This window comes from Cydia amplana, chromosome 16 (genome assembly GCF_948474715.1).
Source record: "Cydia amplana chromosome 16, ilCydAmpl1.1, whole genome shotgun sequence".
In the NCBI taxonomy this organism is placed as follows: domain Eukaryota; kingdom Metazoa; phylum Arthropoda; class Insecta; order Lepidoptera; family Tortricidae; genus Cydia; species Cydia amplana.
In genome coordinates, this window is record NC_086084.1 from 5,737,422 (window position 1) to 5,760,896 (window position 23,475).

The following is a 23,475-nucleotide window of genomic DNA, read 5'->3' on the forward strand; positions in this document are numbered from 1 at the left end:
TACGAAAGCGACTACCATCTGACCTTCCATCAACCCAGAGGGTAAACTAGGTTTTGGGATTAGTCCGGTTTCCTCACGATGTTTTCCTTCACCGAAAAGCGACTGGTAAATATCAAATGATATTTCGTACATAAGTTCCGAAAAACTCATTGGTACGTGCCGGGGTTCGAACCCGCGACCTCCGGATTGCAAGTAGCACGCTCTTACCACTAGGCCACCAGCGCGCAGCGCTTTCAGCACTTGTCAATCGTAAATCGTAAATAAGGCTCTATTATAATAAAGATGCAATTAGAAATTTACCTTATTGAAAATATAACGTGCCTTTGGCCTGAAAACGTCACAAATAGTGTTTTGCTTCACAATATCTTTAAGGCTATTTGTTAAAACTCCATCGTCCGCCGTAAGTCTATGCAGAAGGGTGCCTCTTCCATAAATAATACATTTTACATACCTTTGTTGTGGTAATTAAATTGGCCTAGTTCCGGTGGAGGGAAAACTGCATGTGATTTGTATGCACCTGGACAAAGGATAGCGGAAACTGGGACTGTTCTCTATTAAATATACAGGGTGTATTTGTTTAATCCCAATCATTTCGGTAGGTACCTGCGTAAGAGCTTTGCAATACATATATGTAAGTGGCTGTAGATATTTTTACATGCTCATAATGTTCTATTATTTTCATAAGAAACTGTTAGGAACATCATTCGTATTAATCCTATTACCTGGTGAATATTTTCTTCTGTAATAAGTACCTACCAACAAACGTAGCAAACATTTAACAAAGAATAACAAGAAAATCAGTTCACATTTTGTGTCGAACTCTTAAACCATTTGACATTGCTTTCTTGTCATTCGATTTCGAACCGTAATTCTTATCGTAGAAATGCGTTTTTGTTTTAGGTAAGTAAATATGATGGCAATAGTACATTTACGATACAAGTGCGAAAAATAGGAAATTCGCAACGAGTGGCGATACATTAAAATAAGACCGAATGGGAGTGTTTTAAATCGACACGAGTTACGAATGACCTATTCGCACATGCATCGTACAACGTTTTATAGTAGGTACATATTACATAACTTGAGCCCTTTAAATTATCGACATAGTTATGTAATGTGTTAATTATTGCAGTATGTTGCCTTTATGGACGTAAGGGTTAAATTTAAGTAATTAATTGTCATCTATAAAGTAGTATAAATTATTATACGACTACCTAATTAGGGTACCTAATTTAGAAATTATGCAAGTAAAACCTCAAAATCCAATATATCCTGTATATTATTTACACGGAAATTCGTAAAGACTAGGTTTCCCGTTTAAAGTGACTATTGTTGTGAAAAGTCTTGGTGATTAAAACCCGCATTTAAATACCTACTCAATACATCTTACCGTGACTTTCGACCGAGACTAAATTATGTGTGTTTGTTGAGACGAGTAGTAAACTGAAATGTGGACATTTGTCAATACAAATGGTTCATAACTAATAAGTAGATGGTAAGTAGGCTTTGTCAGAGGCAGTGTGGGTCAAGGCATGACCTGTTTCAAATGAAACTAGGCACAGTTCTACGCAGAGGACTTAAATTTAACAACATATTGTAATATTTTTTCCTATTAGACTGTGTTGTCTTGTATTACGAAATAGTTTGCATATTATAATTAGTTATAACTCTACAATACTGACCCACTTTTATTTAAGTACCTACAGTCAGCATCAATAGTAGCAGATGCGACGACGCGCCAAAATTATCCTCTATTTACGCTTCAATATATTTATTATAAAAAGAGTGTCTATATGTAAAGCAATCAGAGTTGGATCCGCTACTATATTGATGTTGACTCTACATATAGGAAATGATTCCTTTTAAGTATGTACTCGTATATTTGGGCCATACACATTTTTAGCAAACTCGTTCGCCTTTTTCCTGTAGATATCGCAAATTTAAGGGAACCTAAAGCAAATTTTTACGCGGCACCTTTACAGGCGGATAACATTTATTCAGTAAGTACTTGAGACTCAAATAAGAAAACCGGGATATCTATGTAGGTACCAGAGTTGTTAACTTTGATTGTGTTGTCCACAGAAGTGACCTTTTTCTAAAATGTGTTTGACCCATTTATAGAATGGTGCTATTATTTTCGCGAACACTACCAATTACATATTCTGTGACACTACTTGATCCTCAAAAATCTCACGTCATCAAAAGGTTTTGATTATGAAACTGAGTCACGTTTCGTATTGAGATATAAAATAAGCACATTAAGAAAACTGTCTAGGCGATTACGAGGATCTGATTTGTTTTTTTTTGTATCGCGCAAGGAAGCAAATTCTTACTAAGGTAAATAATAAATATCAGTTGTTGTGTGTGTTGAAGCAGGTACCTAGTGAGAATTGTTTTGGTATTAGCAACTATTAAACTGACTGTTGCTATTTGCAATGCACTGCCAAAAATAATTTTACTTCCATTATGATAAACAGCAAGCTTCTCATAATACACACATACCTAAAGTTACACATTCAAGTCATGTGCGTAAGGTTAAAAGTGCACATTGTCTTATTTCGCGAACATTTCGCATGAGATGAGACAAGATCTGTGCGTTTGAGATTATAAATGTGACTCGCCTGCTTAATATCCTATTACGAGAGTAATTTCATATTTCTTTTTATTATACGCGTGATCGATGTGTGTTGTGATCAAGATTGTGTTTTGTTTTGAGTCTATGAGACATTATAAGTAACTGTACCTAAGGCAAAACTGCTGTGCTGGGGGCTGACAATCGTAATAGGTACCTAGATCATAAAAGCTGATGATGAAGATAGCGGGACACATTTTCAACGATATTAGTAGTACCTACTTATTTCCTTATCTTGAAAATACTGGACTTAGCACTTAAGACTTATAAATAGAGTCGTCCTAAAAAGGTAAATCCCTGCGAGCTAGACTTGGTTCAGAGGTCGGAGGCTACGAATCCGTTATAGACCGCGAGCCACGAACAGGTTTCCATGACCAATCGCCTCCCAGGCGATAACTCCTATAATGGTTAACGGCTACGTATGATGAATCCTCGTGGACGTCAGCTGCCGCTCCGTTGGTGGGTTGAGGAATGGCAGCAACCGAAACACGTAAAAAAAAAAAATATTTTCAGTCATCGCCTCCCGTTTGATACTTTGCCAGATGATAGTTTAGGTGCTATTGTTAATAAAAAAAATCGTCAGCCGGTTGTATCGCGGTGGAAACACCGTCAGCTGGTCACATGAACATGTAAAAAAAAAAATTTTTTTCAGTCATCGCCTCCCGCTTGATACTTTGTCAGATGATAGTGTAGGTGCTATTGTTAATAAAAAACATCGTCAGCCGGTTGTATCGCGGTGGAATCACCGTCAGCTGATCACCTGAACATGTAAAAAAAAATTTTTTTTTCAGTCATCGCCTCCCGCTTGATACTTTGTCAGATGATAGTTTAGGTGCTATTGTTAATAAAAAAAATCGTCAGCCGGTTGTATCGCGGTGGAATCACCGTCAGCTGGTCACATGAACATGTAAAAAAAATTTTTTTTTTCAGTCATCGCCTCCCGCTTGATACTTTGTCAGATGATAGTTTAGGTGCTATTGTTAATAAAAATAATCGTCAGCCGGTTGTATCGCGGTGGAATCACCGTCAGCTGGTCACATGAACATGTAAAAAAAATGTTCATGTGACCAGCTAACGGTGATTCCACCGCGATACAACCGGCTGACGATCTCTTTTATTAACAATAGCACCTAAACTATCATCCGACAAAGTATCAAGCGGGAGGCGATGACTGAAAAAATATTTTTTTTTTACATGTTCATGTGACCAGCTGACGGTGATTCCACCGCGATACAACCGGCTGACGATTCTTTTTATTAATAATAGCACCTAAACTATCATCTGACAAAGTATCAAGCGGGAGGCGATGACTGAAAAAATATTTTTTTTTTACATGTTCATGTGACCAGCTGACGGTGATTCCACCGCGATACAACCGGCTGACGATTTGTTTTATTAACAATAGCACCTAAACTATCATCTGACAAAGTATCAAGCGGGAGGCGATGACTGAAAAAAAAATTTTTTTTTACATGTTCATGTGACCAGCTGACGGTGATTCCACCGCGATACAACCGGCTGACGATTCTTTTTATTAATAATAGCACCTAAACTATCATCTGGCAAAGTATCAAACGGGAGGCGATGACTGAAACCAATTATTTTAAATTTTAGATTGTATTTATTTATTTGTTTTATAAATTCATGTGACCAGCTGACAGTGATTCCACCGCGATACAACCGGCTGACGATTTTTTTTATTAACAATATCACTTAAACTATCATCTGACAAAGTATCAAGCGGGAGGCGATGACTGAAAAAATATTTTTTTTTTACATGTTCATGTGACCAGCTGACGGTGATTCCACCGCGATACAACCGGCTGACGATTTGTTTTCTTAACAATAGCACCTAAACTATCATCTGACAAAATATCAAGCGGGAGGCGATGACTGAAAAAAAAATTTTTTTTTACATGTTCATGTGACCAGCTGACGGTGATTCCACCGCGATACAACCGGCTGACGATTTGTTTTATTAACAATAGCACCTAAACTATCATCTGACAAAGTATCAAGCGGGAGGCGATGACTGAAAAAAAATTTTTTTTTTACATGTTCATGTGTACAGCTGACGGTGATTCCACCGCGATACAACCGGCTGACGATTGTTTTTATTAACAATAGCACCTAAACTTTCATCTGACTAAGTATCAAACGGGAGGCGATGACTGAAAAAAAATTTTTTTTTTACGTGTTTCGGTGGCTGCCATTCCTCAACCCACCAACGTAGCGGCAGCTGACGTCCACGAGGGTTCATCATATATGGCCGTTAACCAGTATACGAGTTTTCACCCGGGAGGCGATGACTGACGAAATTTGCGCCTGGCTCGTGGACCATTAGTGATGAAAGGGAATTCAGGCCCGTGGGCCACTATTTTAACAGCAAGTTCATGGTTATTATGTTAAAGACCATCAGAGTAGTCGATAGGTAAGTATTAAGATATGAGGAATTGAGAAGTGCCTTCATATTTTTCCCACACTGTGTGTTGTCGTCTTTTGTATTTCAAACACGCACTTTTCACATAGCCAATGGCGTACATGGGCACGAGCTCATGTTCACAAATCCGCGAACAAAAATGTGTCTTCCACTGTAATAAACATGGGCACCACGGGAAGCCCTGCCATCGCAACATTGCATTTAAGTTCACCTGTTTTTACCGTTACCGTCCCTAAAATATGGCAGCCTGAATGTCTGCATGCTTCGATTACTTTCTCAACCAGAGTTCATCTGAAATTGGTAGAGAAATGACGTATGATATGATAAAACATTTGGGCATATGTGCCTTTGTTCAATTGAGTTATTTAAAAATATATTGCTGACAAATTTCGAGACGATAAAATCGTTGTCCATTTGTGATCATAATCGGCTGAAGATATATATGGATGGAGTCAAGTTTTTTGTATTTTTGTTTGTATAAAGAAATTACTTGCCCGGATTAAGTTGGTAAGTAAGTTACTAGACTAAGTTAAAACTATTAGGTTGATTAAATAGGGACTTTTCTAAACAATAATAAAAAAATCCTCTATTAGATATCAGAATTAAGTCACTATTAGCTAGAAAAACGATTGCCTTAATATAGGGAAGTTATTATTAATATTTATCTTTGTATTTAATAATCTAATCTTTAGTTATTTGCAATCTAATCAATCGATAATGCCTGTGTGTATTATGAAGTTTTACAGCATAGGTACTAACGTGTATATAGTAATTACCTATGGGCAATGATAATTTTATCTCACTTTATTTATTAATATTAACAAAGCAATGCCTTAGGTATATGATTCGTATTATCAAAAGATATCAATTGAAACAACAATTAGCGATAACAGTAGGTAGGTAGGTAATCAATACCTAATCACTAATTCAAAGGAGTCAGTTTACGATTTTCAATTATTGAAGCAGTTCATTTGCAAAATGGCGGAGAAAATAAAGAAAAAACCTGCCCTTTTCTCTTTGAAAAGTTTTCGGAGTGCCAAAGATGGTAACATAAGTCCTAAGACCCCATCGACACCTAATGGACAGGAAGTGAAGTTTTTCTCATCAAATTCTGTTAACAAATATGCGCAAAGTCCGGAACCCCGGCCTCGATCGTAAGATTTTTTCAATTTTTTTGAGGTCTTTATTTAATTTACATCAAGCTAAGCTCTTAAATCATCATCATTAAACCTTCTTACTTTCGTACAGTCAGCAGCAGACGTTGCTAAGCGGGCGAGGTGTTCAAAATCATCTTGACGCGACTTTATTGTTAAGGGAATAAGAGCGCGTCAAGGCAATTGTGAACACCTCGTCCGCTTAGCAACTTCTGCTGCTGACTGTACAACTCATTGCCACAGGCTTTCTCTGGACAAATTGGAATGGGGAACTTAACTCTTGCGCTAGCCCTCTTACATATTGGGCATGGCATTGTTAAATGTATTTGCAGATACATAGAAATTCTTCAAGATGTTTTACGGTCACCGAAAAAGAAGATATTCCGGCCATATGACAACATTTATAAACACTTAAACAGCGTACACTGGCATTTTTAAAGCCCACAATGATCCCTCAAATTAAGCGCTTATTTTTCCATGCCTCTTCTGATACTCGTACCTCCACTGGGTTGTTATTTCTTGAGTTTAATTGTCTGATGTCACAGGGCCTCGGCGACTGGGATCAAGGATTTGGTTCAATGCGCGCTGTGCCTGGAGGTGCTCCACAATCCGAAGATGCTGCCGTGCCAGCACACATTCTGCATGGCTTGCTTGGCAGTCTACGCTGGAAGTGCGTATATACACACACTATACCTACCAAACCCTTCTCTTTTTAATCATATTATTTGAAGATCTAGCTAGACGCAATACGTCAACAGTCAACAAGTCAATATAAACTCTCAGTGGCGGATTTGCATTGTTGGCCGCCCTAGGCCCCAGGCAATTAGTAACTACTAGTCGTCCCTTTCTCAGCACCCATCTATAGACTGCCGCCTTGCTGCCGCCCCTAATATCTTGCCGCTCGGGCCTACTGGGCCTTGAGCGGCAAGATATTTATGAATGACTTGGCTTTAAGGAATCTGCGATTCAATTTACTACTTGATTGCACCCATTACGCACATTGCAAGAGCTTTTGTTGGCAAATGATGTCTGCTTACAGTCCGTTTACCTTCCGCATTGACGCCTGAATAAATATTCCTCGCATAAATAGTAACAGAAAATTTTAAATGGCGCTTACTTACAGATTCGCCTATCCTAGAGTGCCCAATCTGCCGAACGAAAATTCAAGTCACCGGACCGAACTTCATCAGAGACCTGCCTTCAAACTTGTACATAGACTCTCTGCTGCAACTAGTTGGCATCAGCAATGGGAGCGAGAAGATTGCCACGCCACCACAAACGCCTTTAGTGCCACTGCCAGGGATGCAGAGTGTGGAACTTTTTGCGGCGGGAGTGAGGTGTACACAGTGTCAGACTATGTGCGACAACGTCGATGTTACTGCCTGTGAACATTGCAAGCTGGTAAGTACAATTTGTTACATTCCAGTCTTTGAAATAAAGGAAAATGGAATACGTAGCTAGGCGGCATATTTTAAGGATATTATAGGATCGCCAATAGAAGACTTGTAGGGTTGTTCAGTTGATAGAAAGAGTGCTGGTTGCTCGCGAAATTACAATTGTCAGTCTCGCCCGAGTAGACAAAATAATAAACAATTTTATATTTGTTAAAGGAATCTTATCATTAGGTACCTAGGTAATTAGAGAGCTAAAACTAGCGATAGTCTACAGTGATGTCTTCTAAAAAATCAGTCCGATAAGCTCTCAGAGATAATAAATATAGCGGGGGTCCTCTTATAGGACATACATTGACGCATTTCTGCAATGGTACCTTACTAGCGACCCGACCCGGCCCGCCGCGTGCGTTCGTTATATACATTATACATAATTAATGTAATCTGGGGGCACGGTAGTGCCCCCGCCAAGACGAGCAAAGCGAAGCGCAAGGGCACTACCTACCTTTTCTCGAAGCGCTTCGTCGTTTTTTTGAACCCTCATAACTTGGGTTTGGATTATACCAGATAAACAAAATTCTCGGGATATGATGTCAATAGGGGACTTATTAAACATAAAAAAATTCAATTGCATAGCTCTTATACTTAAGATACTTAAGATTTTATTCATATCTAAAAAACCCCAATTTCGTCACTGACTCACTCACTCACTGTTGATCATCAAAACCTCTAGGGTACTTCCTGAAGTCCTAGGAAGCTGAAATTTGGTATGTAAGATAGTATTAGTACACAAACAACAAAATAATTTAAAAACTTGAAATTTTTTGCCCCTAAGGGGGGGGGAAAAGGGGGGTGGAATTTTGTATGGGAAATCAATAACCGCTGAACCGATTTAGTTGAAATTTGGTATGTAGATAGTTTTTGTAATGGAGAATGGCATAAAATAGTTTTCAACCCCAAAATCACCCCGTAAGGGTGAAAAGGGGGTGAATAAGGGCGTTAGGGGAAAAAGAGGGTTGAAGTTTGTATGGATGGGGAATCAGTAAAAAGCAGATTGTATAAAAGATAAAAGATGCCCCGAGGTACGTATTACAGGATTTTAAATAGTACCTTAAATCACACGCGCAACCCTTTAAATTAGGGGATGGAAGCAACTTACAAAAAGAAGTGAAATCCCACCAAAAACATTTTCATGTAAAATGTTGCCAAGACGAAACCATAAGGCTCGCACTGACAAAAAGTTATCAGATCTCTTGTAGAGCCAAGCTTCTAACTCTACAAGCCCTAACTTCACATACTCTACACCTTAGTCAAAATATGTGGCTTGGCCGTTTCGTTACTCCAAGAACTATTGTATTAAAAAATACACTTTTCACCTTACGTCCATGTGACAGTAGCGAAACGGTCAAGCCACATATTTTGACTAAGGTGTAGAGTATGTGAAGTTAGGGCTTGTAGAGTTAGAAGCTTGGCTCTACAAGAGATCTGATAACTTTTTGTCAGTGCGAGCCTTATGGTTTCGTCTTGGCAACATTTTATATGAAAATGTTTTTGGTGGGATTAGTAATTATACATAAACGTTCCTCTTGAATCACTCTAAGTATTTATTAAAAAAAAAACGGATCAAAATCCGTTGCGTAGTTTTAAAGATCTAAGCATAGGTACATAGGGACAGACAGCGGGAAGCGACTTTGTTTTATACTATGTAGTGATACCAAGTTCATGCTTCCAAATGAGAGCGTGCGATCTGATTTTTATCTAAACAATCCTCATTCGTTTTCACCCAATAGTCAACTATTCACGCGGCAAATCACGAGTTTAACCCTTTCACCGATACTTACGTTATTTTAAATATGCGCATCTAAAGTGTCATCCTATGGAACTTGCTAACTATGTAAACAACAGTCACTAGTAAATTCATATTTTTGACAGTTTCAATATGGCGGTTTGTTTACATAGTTAGCAAGTTCCATAGAATGAAACTTTAGGAGGCGCGTGGTAGGTAGGTAGACCCAGCCAACACTGAATGTGTAAAACGCCATCGACATAGGCACAAAGTATTAAGTTACCATTTTGCTACTCGGACATGTAGGTAATGTTGAGGCATAACCCACTTTAAAATAACGATAAGATATTTTCCTTGCTAGTTAAGTACAAGTAAGACAGGTTTCGTGCTATCTGGGTCCTGTTTTGTACGTAGGTACATATTTCCATATCAAAATCCTTATACGAGTATGAACTACCTATACAGATGAGGCTCATCATTGTTGGTGGTAGAGCTCAAAACTAGTCTAACAATAGATAGGTACTTTTACCGTAGTTTTTTCCGTGTTTGTTTTTCTAACTTTTGTGGTACCTAATCAAGAAATGAACGTAATGAAATCTAAATAATTAAATACGACCGAGTTGTCTCTACTAAATATAGCAAATAAACAAATCAATTAGGTGCTAATACTGCCAATGTATTGCCTTATATTATTTACCTTCTATTGTTTCCTCCAGAATTTCTGCCGCGTCTGCTGGTCTCAGCATTTGGACGACATGCGGACACAAGTGGAATCTATTCTTAAACAACTGGAAGCGGCCTCTGAAAGGATGGGACACAAAGTGGAATATTACAAGGTAAATACGTAGTTACATATACATAATATACACACCATTCCCCATTTGTACCTATTTAGGATTCAGTCATTCATTAGGAAACCTTGGAATACCACATACAAGACTTACTGTTCATATTTAAGCTCTTGGTTTATGTTATAACTTATTTCAAAACGTGGTCCTAAAATCTACTTACTTAAAACTACCTCGTAAGTCACTCATTAGGCCTGTGGCCCGTTTCTCAAAAGGTTGTAACTTGTAATACAAGCGGATGTCACTTTTTGACAGCTCTTGTTAGAAAGGGACTTCCACTTGTAGGTAAAGATACAAGCTTTTGAGAAACGGGCCCCTGATGTTTTTTTGAAGTGAAAACTTCTTTAGCGGCGTTGGGCACTTTTTGAGGTGGGGAAAAAATGATAAACTCGAGACAGCGTAAGGCGATCACGTGACCATAAGGGGCGTAAGGTTTAGATGGCCACTCATAATTTAGATGGCATTTAAATCAATAAAGAAAAACTCAATGTTATTTGACATTTATGTTGCGGACTCCTTTTCAAGACTCTTTACCTATGCTCAAATAATTTGACGTTGTCATGGCAGTATGTAAATAAACATGTCAATGAAAAAGTGTGATTTTATTTGAGAATGATAATAATATATATAATAAATAAATAGAATACCTCCGCTAAACGTATACTGTATCGTGTTACCGGGCGTCGGTAACATAGTGAGGTGAGTTTTCACTTCTATCGGCACTCCCGGAGTGCAACCGTTTTTGCTTGTTTTAATAATCGTTATATCTCAACCAAGGACCGCTGCGAACGCATAACAGAACAAATAGTCATCGCTGCCGACGAAAAAATCAACGCCATCATCGAAAACAAAGACAAGCTGCTAAAGGAAGCTTCGGAACTTCAAAAATGCGGGGAAATGTCAGCTTTGGCCCTTAAGAGCTCTTTGGAAGAGGCCCGGGAAGTAGCAAAGAAAACCATGTCACTTAAGGAGCATGTGGAGGAAAAAACGAAGGTTTGTTGACCCATCGACGTAATTATCCTCAACCTGTTTCGCAATAAGATTAACAAGCCTTTTATCACCTACCGCTTACCGAGCGAAACACACCTTGGGCAGAATTGTATTAAGTATAGCTATAAGATCCGTAATAACAATGCGTAATCAGAGATTGCACATACACTGGTCCACTCGAGGCGTTGCGTTCGGTATGCGTTTTTAATCAAGATACCCTTACTGTGCCAAAAAGGACAACTTTATTGCTGTACATTATTGGTACTTGCTAGCAACGTGTTTACGTAAAAATTATCTGTTCTACATCGCTAACTTTTAATCGGGAACGATAGTGTTTAAAGACGAAAATCCAATTTCGGTAATTGATCACTTGTGTGACATACGTCACGCGTAATGCGATTGCCGACTAGTTATCTAGCTTTCAAAATCACACAACAACTCAATTACTGTTAAAGGCAAAACTGTAATGCGTGTTGCTCAAACGAAACTCCATATTTTGATTTTTGGATACTTTTAGTGTCGATTTGTAGAGAATTACAGCAAATAAAAAATATTATGCCGTGAAGAGCCGGTACACGGCTTCTTCGTGAACAAATTTACGTATAATTTAATGCAGTTATTAAACATTTCTTGAACAAATTGATTGCACAAAGTGAGCTCTAAATCGAAAACGTCATATACCGTCCCCTTAACAGCGCAATTAATAACATCGTAAAATGGCTAAAACCAACTCAACGGTAGGTAATTCTAGAAATCTAAATGAAAATGAAAATGAAAATGATTTATTTAGGCATCAAAAATGCAGCTTATTACATAGTGGAAGGGTATTACATTTTTAGGAGTAAGTATTCTATTGTTAGACAGCCTAGGAATAGTGTCCTGAGCCCTAAACTAGGTAAACTAAAATGATCAAGTACCGTGGGAGAGCAATGGGGATTGCAATGCACATAATAGAGAACGGTAAATAAAAAACTGCCAAACTATGAGCTAGCTGTCCAATAGCTAAACTTCGTAAAAGACCTACCTATTATGATTTTACATATTCAGCATCATCATCTAGCCATTTACTGTCCAATGCTGAACATATGGGCCCCTCTTCAAGCATACCACTCATCTTGGTATTTTTGGTCCTAAGCTAAACTCGTCCAGAACCTCCAAACATTGCTGCCCAGTTATGTGATAAAGACTCTCCAACACAATCTTAAAAGACTTCACAACTTCTCTTGGTTCTCAGGTTTCTACCTACATGAATCTGCATCAGAACGCCGTACAGCTTCTCTCGGACGTTTCAAAATGGGATTCGGAGCGATTCGTGTTCGATAAGGAGAACTTCCGTATCGAGATGGACTCAGCTACTCCGCTGGAGGCCGAGTCAGATGAGCCGGTGCCCGCTGGTGGCTGGCAGAACGATCCATTGGAGAGTGAAGAGAGCTTGACGTTCCACTACAGGTAAACCCTTCTTGACCCCACGTTTTGATAAATAGATAGTTAAGTAGATAGCCTCTTAGCTCTGAAGTTGACATCGAAATTTCCTTTATCCTTATTGCTGTGGTTTAAAAACTGCTCGGGCCTCGAGCCAGAATTCCTCGGGATATGCAGTATGCTGTTTGGATTCAAAAGCTGTTCACATTGCTATTCGGTGGTGATTGTTACAGTCATGTCCGCACGTTTAACAGAATGATCCTATTAAGTAGATACTCCATGCGTATGTGTAATGTGGTCCGCTCATCTCCATTTCCGCTATGCGATTATAGAAATAACGGCTATTAACCTGTTCTTCCTGATTAAATCGCCTTTGCGGCTAATATAGGGTTGCCTGAGATTAAGGTTAAAAGGACTCTCAAGATTTATTCGACCGTCGCGAGACTTTCGCTTCTAAATACTATTACCTAATACCCAATACTTCCAATACTGTACTGTGGGTACCCACATATATTAGGACTCTTAGGAAATGGTTAGTTCCCGACAGATAATCGCTTTACTAGGTATCAACTCATTAATAGGAAATAGTCACTTTACAAAGAATCCAACGGTAATAATTTGCACTGTGTAGGTAGGTATGTCAACAATTTAAAATCCTTACTTAAAAGACATTGACGCATACAAATGTAGAGAAATGAGAATTTTACTACCCTTTAAATGGCTAAACACTCGGGTTTACTTACGATACGAATACTGTAAATATCAAATTGGGTGCCACCGTTTTACCACATTTAAATGGTGTAAGTACCACAGTAAAATGTTCATATCTATTCAAGAAATAGTAATAGTGTGGCCTTCCCACTACCTGCTTCGTTAGACTTGGACAGGTGTCCAAGTAGGTAGGTACCCACTCAAAATGATAAATGTCAGTGCAATTTTCTTAAGTCCCTTGTTCCCGATAAAAGGTTTTTTGACCTCTTGGTCTTTACAACGCGATGTCTTTACCTTTTGATCGAAATAAACTTGTTGTACCTAATTACAAAGAGAAGTAACTTAATTTTCTACGCGCCTGCTGTTGATTGCCCCTCCACAATATACTGCACCTTATTATTTGCTATTGTGTTTTAAAAGGCTTCAAAAATACATAATCCAGTTTTTGTGACACCAGCAATGCGAGGTGTGACCAAAATATTTGTACATTGGGTCTCTATTGTTTCCCAAAAAGTTTTAAGTCGCAATAATGTATTGTTTGCCCGCATTTTCGTTAGTCATAATTCATTTGGTTCAGAAACGCTAAACTTTTCAGGGCTGCCATAAAACAAACCTAACCTAACCTAACGACAATCCTGAAAACTTAATGGTTTCAGTTTTATGACTAATGAAAATATGACATATGATACAATACATTATGACTTAAAACTTTATGGGAAACAACGGGACCCCGTGCTTATTAGTTGTGTCCCTTGTCTTAACTTACTCTTGATTGTCTGTCAGAGTTTCTATACGAGCAGCCTGTGGTTCAACTGCACTCAAAAGGCGCTCAGTGCCCTGAGGGTTCAATATAATAACGGCTTTCGGGCGTTGTTGAAGCTGCCCCGATTCTGTAGCGCGTCTAAAATGTTTGCGGAGGCACGCACAGATGGGTTTCACGCCATCGTGCGCAAAAGAACTGCCTCGCTAGTCAGTAGGATCCGGGGCAGCTCTAACGGCATCCTAAAAGTGTTTGCAGGAAAGCCTGATTCTCCCATGCACAGACATATTAATAAGTTAATGATCATGGGTAGTTAATTGTGTACATTTTAATTTTATCGATTTTATTTATTTATTGTGATTTTACTAATTTTTAATTTTTATTAATTTCATTTATTGTAAATTTTAATTTCATTTATTTATAACTTATGTAGTATTTTAAATATTAACAATAGATTTTAAGTCACTTTGTACCTAACACCAATGGATCATAAGTTATCTGAATAAAGAAATTATATTATATTGTCCTTTGCAGATCCCGTAGCTTCATCCCCCATTACGTCTGGCGCAAAACCGCGCGTCCGTGCGGCGTGGGCATCAGCCCGTGGAACAACCATCTCTACGTCTGCGGGATGGACACCCACAGCGTACTGGTCGTGGAGCGTACCCAGGCGAAGATAGTTACCAGAATGACTTGTGACGAGATGCTGTGTCCCGTGCACATCGCCTTTATGAAGAGCTTGGGGGAGATTTACGTCACAGGTAAACGTTTTGATTCTCTATGTAAAACTATCATCAGGCCTTTAACATCTTGACAGATGATTTATGCAGCGTCTGTAAGCGACGAACAACGTCTCTCGTGGCTGTATAAGCCAATGCGGGACCGGCACTTGCGACCGCATTTGTGGCTGATATAAAACTATAAAGCCATCTTTATATGTGTGGCATGGATATCTAGATATCTAATTACAGCGTGTTAAGTTATTTTTTATTTTAGGGTTGTTATTCTTCCCTCGTCTTCTTGGGATCAGATGTAGGACTATTTATATTAGACAACTTTCCTCTACGTCTACGACTCACTTTTAAAACTTTTGCTTCGGTCTTATCGATCTTTACCTAAGTTCAATACTTAGGTATGCTTATTTTTCTCCAGACAAATGGAAGCACTGTGTCCATGTGTTTACAAAGGATGGAGAGTACGCCCGCTCCATCGGGCAGAAGGGCAGTCGTGTCGGCATGTTCCGCTCTCCTGAAGGCATCGCAGCAGACAATGCCAGTCAGCTGCTGTATGTGGTGGACACTGGAAATGACAGAGTTCAGGTACCTACTGCAAAAAACTATGTGCGATTAGGCGGGTCCAAACAGGACGAGCTATCACGCCAAGCGCCAAGCAGCGGGCTCAGCACGGTTCCATTTTTATCGACTATCACTATGCCCGTCACTTTCGCACTTACATACTTGTTAGAACGTGACAGGCATGGTGATAAACGATAAAAATGCGACCGTGCTACTAGGGCAGGGTAGTAGACTAGTCGTACCTCGCCCAAAGCTAACGCACTCCTGGCCCGATGTCTCTGATGAGGCACGTGAGTGGCACCTCATGTCTTCCCAGACCGAACTGACCTGCTTCACGCGACAATTTCTTTCTGAGTGGAATTACCTACGCGATATTTCAGAAACTTAAAAAAAAGTCACATCATTAACAATTTGTTTCTTTACCAGATCCTGCAACCCGACGGAAAATTCATCGACCAAATCGGCGTCACGACCAAGCTCCAAACCGTCTACACAACCAAGAACTTGGAAACCAAAGAAGTCACGGTTACAGAGCTGAATGCACCAACCAGCGTCGCCGTCACCAGCGACCGAGTTGTCGTACTGGACAGTGGAAATAGGAGAGTCAAAATTTATAACAAAGCTGATAAGAGTAAGATTAAGGAATTCGGTTCTGTTGGTCAGAGGAAAGGTCAGTTCAGGCAGCCTGAGGTCTTAGCCGTGGATCCGATGGGCTTCATTCTTGTAGGGGATTCTGGGAACTGTAGAGTGCAGGTGTTTAAGCAGAATGGGCAGCTGGTCCGGGCTTTTGGAGGTTTGGGCACAGAGGCGGGGAAATTTGGATGGATATCGGGGATTACTGTCAGTAAGCAATTGGATATAATCGTTAGTGATACGAAGAATCATAGCGTCAATTTTATTTAACTCTTGTAGGTATTGCTGTTGTCGCCTAATTCATAATGCTAATAAACCCAACCTAAGGTCAATGTGGTGAGCCGGGCTTTGCCGGGATATAACATTTTTGGTTGGGGAGACCGCGATAGGACAAGAAACTCTCGTATTTGTATATGTACTTCGCACACATAGAAAGGAAGAGCTTCGTTCCTTCTGCTTTACCGACGACCTTCTGTAAGTGGAGTATGTGTACAAAGGCAAGAGTTAAAAGTGATGAAAGAACTTGTGAACGGTCTTATCTGATAGACGATACAAGAGCAGGAGGCAACCAGCCAGAGTGAGATAGCAATACCTCACTTCGCAATAGGTGTTGCCGTAAAACTACAAGGACCATGATAAATTTTACATTCTAATGGAAATATACGAGTAAAAAATTGTCTGTATAAGTAACAATATTTTTATTTCATGTGGAAACGTGTACAGAAAATAAATTTGCATTAATCTTAAAAATAATGTTTAATAAGTGGGATTGGATGCCTTTAGTAGATTTATAGAGATATAATATACTCATTATAGAGATATAATGCACCCGCATCATAATATGAATAATGAGTATATTATATCTCTTTAATATAATATATCTATATATTATATCTCTTTTATATAATATGAATAATGAGTATATTATATGACCACCCGGTCATATAAAAACTATGTTAACTAATTATCAGTGATTAATACACTCAAAATTGACTAAAGGAGACCTTATTATAACTAAAAAAGACTTAAAATAGATGCACTGAGAAACAAAATCACAGAGATTCGACTTATAACTAAATTAATTATAAATTTAGGCCCTAAGGCTTACTTTAAACGATATAATTTTGTTTAACGTGACTAATGTTATATAATTCTACTATATTAATAATCTTAGGGTACTTCCAGTATACCTGAATCAAAACTATCTGGTGAAGTAGTAGAAAAGAGAGCATATGTACGACTTATTTAGCGGCACAACTGCGAGCGAGATCCGATTACACTATACCTGCTTTATTATCAAATTGTTTTGAGACTGGTATATAGTCCCATGCTGAGAAATCTTCAATAGCCTCTTAGGAGGATAGAGTTGGTTATTGGGCAAAACATATATATTCTGTGGAACTATATAGGGAAGTACCCGCAATGGCTGGGCGTCCATTTTGAAATTGAACTAGCCAACTTTCGTAACTTTTTGAGTCAATAATCAATATGACGCCTCGCCATTGACAGCAATTTTAGATATTATGTTTGGACGACACTTCTACAATTCCGATTCGTGTAAATAGGTATCTAAAGGGTTTTCTACATGGTCTGCGTAACGGCCAGACAGGTATAAGAATTAAGAGACAGAGTAGTGTAGTCTGTCTCACTCTAACATTCATATATCTTACGCCACACAATCGTTCATGTCGACTGTTTTTATTTTTTTTGTATAGATTTGTAAAAACTCAAAACAAATTGCTTCTTCTATAATAAAAAGTGAAAAGGATGGTTCTGTCTGACTATATAGCAGACCATGTGACCTCTAACATTTAGAACTAATAAAAATATGATATAATACAAAAATGTGTTTTATTTTACTAAAAGATCATTAAATTTACATGACAAGTTACGGCAGATACTTGCAATACACATTAAAAAACGTCATACTTACTTACCCCCCCCCCCCCCCCACGTTGCACAATGTACTATTGAAAATGAGAGTTCAGTTTCGGACAGAAGTAGTTACCATTAGAACCTACTCCCCAGTTTCCCCACCCAACTAAAGCGGAACCAGCGACGAGCGTTCGACCATGTTTTCGCGCAAGAAAGGGAGGTGAAGACTGAAGATGTAGCTTAGCTCGCATTTGAATGAAAAAGAAGCATATATTAGTGATTTTTTTTATAATACATATATGCTGCTTCTCTCACTCACTGCCATCGAGAACTTTTTTTAAGAGAGAAAGTCGCTACTCGCTTATCTCCGCCGCGCCGGTCGGGCAGTAGAGTAACGCGCCAAAAATCGCACTTCTATATTACACGTGTACAGTCGCCATCAGATATATCGGAGCGGCTAAGGCGCTCACAAATATCTGAACACACCTCTATTGTCAGTGCGTTAGAGTGCGTGTTCAAATATTGTGTGAACACCTTGGCCGCTCCGATATATCTGATGGCGACGACACCAAGGACTCACGACTACCAGATTACATTTATACTGCCACGTAACAAGTTAAACTCTAAGTACCTACTTACAAAAGTACAAACGACGCACTTTGGGATATTTACACTGGCTATCTTACGGATATTTAGTCTATAAATAAAAACGTCTAATCTGATTGATTACAGAAGCACCTACCAATTGAATTTGACTTAATATGAACACATTGCAATGCTTCGCAACATTTCATGGCGATTATTGAAACGATATACGACTGGGCGATATTCTAACATATTTCGCGCACGCAATACGAATACGATATTCGAATAATCACGAAACAACAGGCCAGTTCACAAGGCTTGACAGAAATAGTAGTTTATGCAACAGTGATATAATAAGGGTTCTTAAAATTCAAGGGTCGAAGTTACAAAACGAGACGTAGTCGAGTTTTGTAAAAAAAGACCCGAGAATTTTAAGAACCAATTATGAGCTGTTGCATACATTACTTTTTCTATGGCAGCTGCAGCAAAAAAAAAAAAAAAAAAAAAAAAAAAAAAAAAAAAAAAAAAAAAAAAAGTTATTATTAAAAAAAAAGTTATTATTAAAAAAAAAGAGTTATTATTTAAAAAAAAGAGTTATTATTTAAAAAAATTGAGTTATTATTTAAAAAAAAAAAAGAGTTATTATTGTAAATGAAAACATACCTCTTTCAATCAAGATGATCGGAACTTGTATCTTTAAAAAAAATAAAGCAGTTGTATTATACTCATAAGATGACTGCTAGCAGTCATCTTATGAGCCTATAGACAAAGCATTCAAATGACATTGCTTTAGATATCACTGTCAGTCATTTAATTGACACATTTAAGTGCTGGAGTAGAAAAATAAATTAGAAGGCTCGACCCTTAATAATAATAACGTCCGATAGTAGCGATGTACAGATGTAGTGCATAATTGTTTTCCATCGTATTTTCTCGGAAACGTTCGTATTGGTCCTGCTACTTCAGTCAGTCTCAGTACTCTTTGTGCCGAGACTGACTGAAATAGCAAGACACGTTCGTAAATTTCCGAGAAAATACGATGGAAAATAATTATGCACTACATCTGTACGTTAGTACAACAGACATCAGATTTAAGGGGGCAAAACATTGACGTATAATATCTAAGGACGGGCTAATGGGGCACTAAAAATGGTACTAGTTCAGCGGTGTTACTCACGAATTCCAGCCAATCGTGCAGTCTAACGCAACTAGTTGCGAATAGCACGCGTAATGCGAACTCGTCAACTAATCGCGCGCATGATGCAAACTCATCAACCAATCGGGTTGTAGCGGTTTCACACCGCTGTACTGGCCCATGTCGTGTCTCATTATTATTGCCCGTAAAGCCAGTCCCTAGATATCTATGTCAATGGGGCAAAATTTAGTGACAGGCAGGGAGTTCCTATATATATCAATGATTTTCTTTTGATCGCTCCAAGCTTTGTTTCTTTGTAAATATAGTATGTATATTGTATGTATTAGAAACGCCCGACTGTATCGTATCAAAAACCGCCGTTCGCGTTAACTCTAAAATCTTTCATTTTAATCGCTCCGAGATTCAATCCGATCCAATTCTGATACTGCATAAAGATATGCTCGACTTGGCGGAGGCACTGCCGTGCCCCCAGATCAAGCTTTTCCGCGGTACTTTGACACGGTGGTAGACTGTGATAACTTCTATTTTTAATTTAATACTTATTTTGTATGCATAGTTCATATACCTACCTAATAGAACAAAAAATACAAGACATTCCTTAAAGTCGTTAAAACTTTGTTACGCCGTCTTGCGTGAAACTGTTAAAGCAATACTTGGCATATTACACGTAATAAAAACACTTATCCGTTAAAGCACGAGGTCGAAGCAAATTGAGTCTTCATACGATGGAAAAGGGCTTAATTTTGTTTAATCTGGACCGATTATTATATGCTCTACGGTTTTTCTTACTTGTTAAATAATTATGCATACAAATCTGGGTTTACAATCAATACTAATATATGGCTTATATCAGTCTCGACTAGGTGGTATAATTACATAATCTAATCATTTACAATATCGAAACTGATGGTCGTCGTGATCTTAACCCTAATGTTACCACGGAATGAGCCCATCTACATATACCTATGTAAATTCATCCACTCTACAAACTAAAAGATCATTATTATGAGATTTATGAGCACCAACTAAAAATTAAATAGTGACTTTAAAATATAAAGTAAATATATTATCAAAAAAAGAGATTTCAGAATGTCAATAAAGGTTTTTTTCTAAATTTAATAAACTCTTTTAGATTGCTAATTTATCTGTTTGATTGGTAGGACGTCAAAATTATCAGTAGGCAAGCCAAAGTATATTAAATTGGCTTACTACATCAGACTGTTAAGATGTGATTCACCTCAACAATGGCAAGCCGGTGGAAACCGAGTTTTATTTCTGCCTACATAAAACATCTAACTAAAACCAATTAGCTTGGAATTTACTTTCCCCGAGAAAGTGTGAAGTGCAACACTTGCTATGCTTCACTTCCTATGATTTATAAGTTGCTAGATTATCGTCCATACTTTTTGATACAAGATTGTAAGATATAAGATACTTATATTTTTTATAGTTGAAATAAAGATTTTTACAAATATACTTAAAGTAAATGACGATGCAAGAGGAAATTAGTCAATTAAATTCGAGTAAATTATCAGTGGCCAAGCATACAAGCACTCATTAAAAAAAATCCATCTCCAATTTCAACTAACCTGATTTCTTGATTAAAGGCACATTAGAAGAATAAACAAATACTGTAAAGTTGTGTGAATCTCAAAATGATGTACATAAACATCAGACCTCATCATTACCAACATAGCAACTCACATCTACCAGTAAGTAACATTACTGGGATAGTAATGAGTGTAATGACACTATACATACTTATTGATAATACATATTGTTCTCAGAAAGTCAGCGTCATATGATTGATAGTTAAATTCTACATGGTAATTACGTTTAATTATGTATTATTACTGAACTGATATATCAAGATATCAGTTGGCACTGTCTTCTACTGTATATTTTTTTACGTATCGTTTTCTGTTATTCTTACTATGAATTTTTAGCACTAATCAATAAAAATGTTGTCGCAGGTTAGAATTTACCTATTTATCTGCGTGATGCACTACTACATTTTTTTATGAACAAACATCTGGAGGAAATAATTAAAATCCATTAAAGTAACTTTTTATAAAACAAACTAATACGTAATAATAAAATGAGGCCTGAATATTCAACGGTATCAAATTACATAGCCTAGATTGTGACAATGTTTTCTTATAAAATACCTGATATATCTAAGAGGAGCGACAAGGTTGACACCGGCTTACGGAGTGGCTCTCTCCGAGAACTACTGAGTCGGACTCTGCCGGGGGCCCTTCACTGTTGTCATGTTGCCTCTGAAACATACAGTTGGTCCGTAATAACAAATGCCAATAATGTTAAGTACAAGTGTATCATTGAATTAAAAGTCTTTCTTTAGTCACAAGGGCTTATAGGGTCTTATACATGTTCATTTCGGCAATTAGCTTCTACCAATTAACCATTTGACTAGGAATGGGATACTACAGTGAGTGATAAAATATATCAGCTAATTTAATTCAAAGCAATCTTATAGAAGCAAGAGATATCAAAACAGATTTTTTTGTTTTTTACTAAGGGCCACTTGCACCATTCGCTAACCCGGATTTAACCAGTTAAACCTGGAGTTACCATGGTTACCAGTACAATTTGACACTGGGTTAACGGGTTAGCCAGTTAATTTTGGGTTAGTGGAGATAGTGCAAGTGGTGTTAGAAGCATAAGTAGCACAGATTTTTTTATTTTATTAAAGCCAATAATCTTATTCTATCTATCATATTATATTCAATTTTAAAACAATAATATAAAAAAATACCTTTAACTCTGTGGCTAAGCTCCGGAATGTATCCTCGACATTGGTGTTGTCTTTTGCCGATGTTTCCAAAACAAACATAATCTCAGGCACATAGCGGCAGAAGGATTTTGGTTCATCGGGCTCAACTTCCCGTTGCTGTGCCAAATCACACTTGTTTCCAATCAGTGAGACTATCACATTTGACGATGTATACCTTCTCACCTCTTCAATCCATTTTTGGAGAGATAAGAATGTTGAACGCTTTGTAATGTCATATACTGAAATAAAAAGTTACAATGTTGTCATGTTTATGCATGAATGGGTATAACACGCAATCGCCATTACTTTATCAAAATAATTACCAATAATTACTCCATTTGCGGAACGATAATAGCTCTGGGTTATTGTTCTGAAGCGCTCCTGGCCGGCCGTATCCCATATTTGTAGCTAAAAACACCAAATAACTTCGTTTTTATAACATTCAAAGAATCATTCGCCGTAGAAATTAAATTAGATCCACTAACCTTGACCTTCTTTCCGTCTACTATTAGTGTTTTCATAGAAAAGTCAACGCCTATCGTATTCCCGTGCCTTTCAATAAAATTCCCTGATTTCAATCGTTGCACAATGCATGTTTTTCCTGTGCCACAGTCTCCGATTAACACAATTTTAAATAGATAGTCAAACTGTTCGTCCGGGACACTCATCAATGTATTTGGATTACGGTTACTCATGATTAGAGAGGTATAATTATTTTAATTAAATTTATAGTAATTTTCTGTTTACGTCCTTTCCATTTTTCTTTCGTTTGACTGACTGAAATACTAGAAATGTCATTTCGTTGAATGACATCTTTCTGGACATCGAAATCGCGTTTCTAATCGTTTTTATTTGTATCTCAAACATAACAATGAAAACTCGATAAGAGAGACGCAGCTATTTATTAGAGCGAGATACAAATATAGAAAAAAAAAAAACATTTTTAAAGCTATTTAAGTCTGCTTTCTAATCGATAGAAGTGTTATTAGTGACGGCTGTTTTA

General features: G+C 37.8%; 2 protein-coding genes across 2 annotated transcripts; one reads left to right on the forward strand and one right to left on the reverse strand.

Moving 5' to 3' along the window:
* The first annotated feature begins 5,994 nt into the window (after positions 1-5,994).
* LOC134655281 (RING finger protein nhl-1-like) lies at positions 5,995-16,387 on the forward strand. Its single transcript, XM_063510732.1, has 9 exons — positions 5,995-6,226; positions 6,772-6,896; positions 7,350-7,627; positions 10,120-10,239; positions 11,029-11,244; positions 12,476-12,690; positions 14,669-14,895; positions 15,287-15,453; positions 15,856-16,387. Exons 1-9 carry the CDS (start codon positions 6,051-6,053, stop codon positions 16,330-16,332), a joined length of 2,001 nt encoding a protein of 666 aa, XP_063366802.1. The 5' UTR covers positions 5,995-6,050; the 3' UTR covers positions 16,333-16,387.
* A 5,396-nt stretch (positions 16,388-21,783) lies between these two features.
* LOC134655159 (ras-related protein Rab-43) lies at positions 21,784-23,232 on the reverse strand. Its single transcript, XM_063510614.1, has 4 exons — positions 22,958-23,232; positions 22,796-22,880; positions 22,455-22,711; positions 21,784-21,957 (listed from the first exon to the last, which is right to left on the reverse strand). The coding sequence occupies exons 1-4, from the start codon at positions 23,165-23,167 to the stop codon at positions 21,856-21,858; spliced, it is 654 nt and encodes a 217-aa protein (XP_063366684.1). The 5' UTR covers positions 23,168-23,232; the 3' UTR covers positions 21,784-21,855.
* Positions 23,233-23,475: the final 243 nt, after the last annotated feature.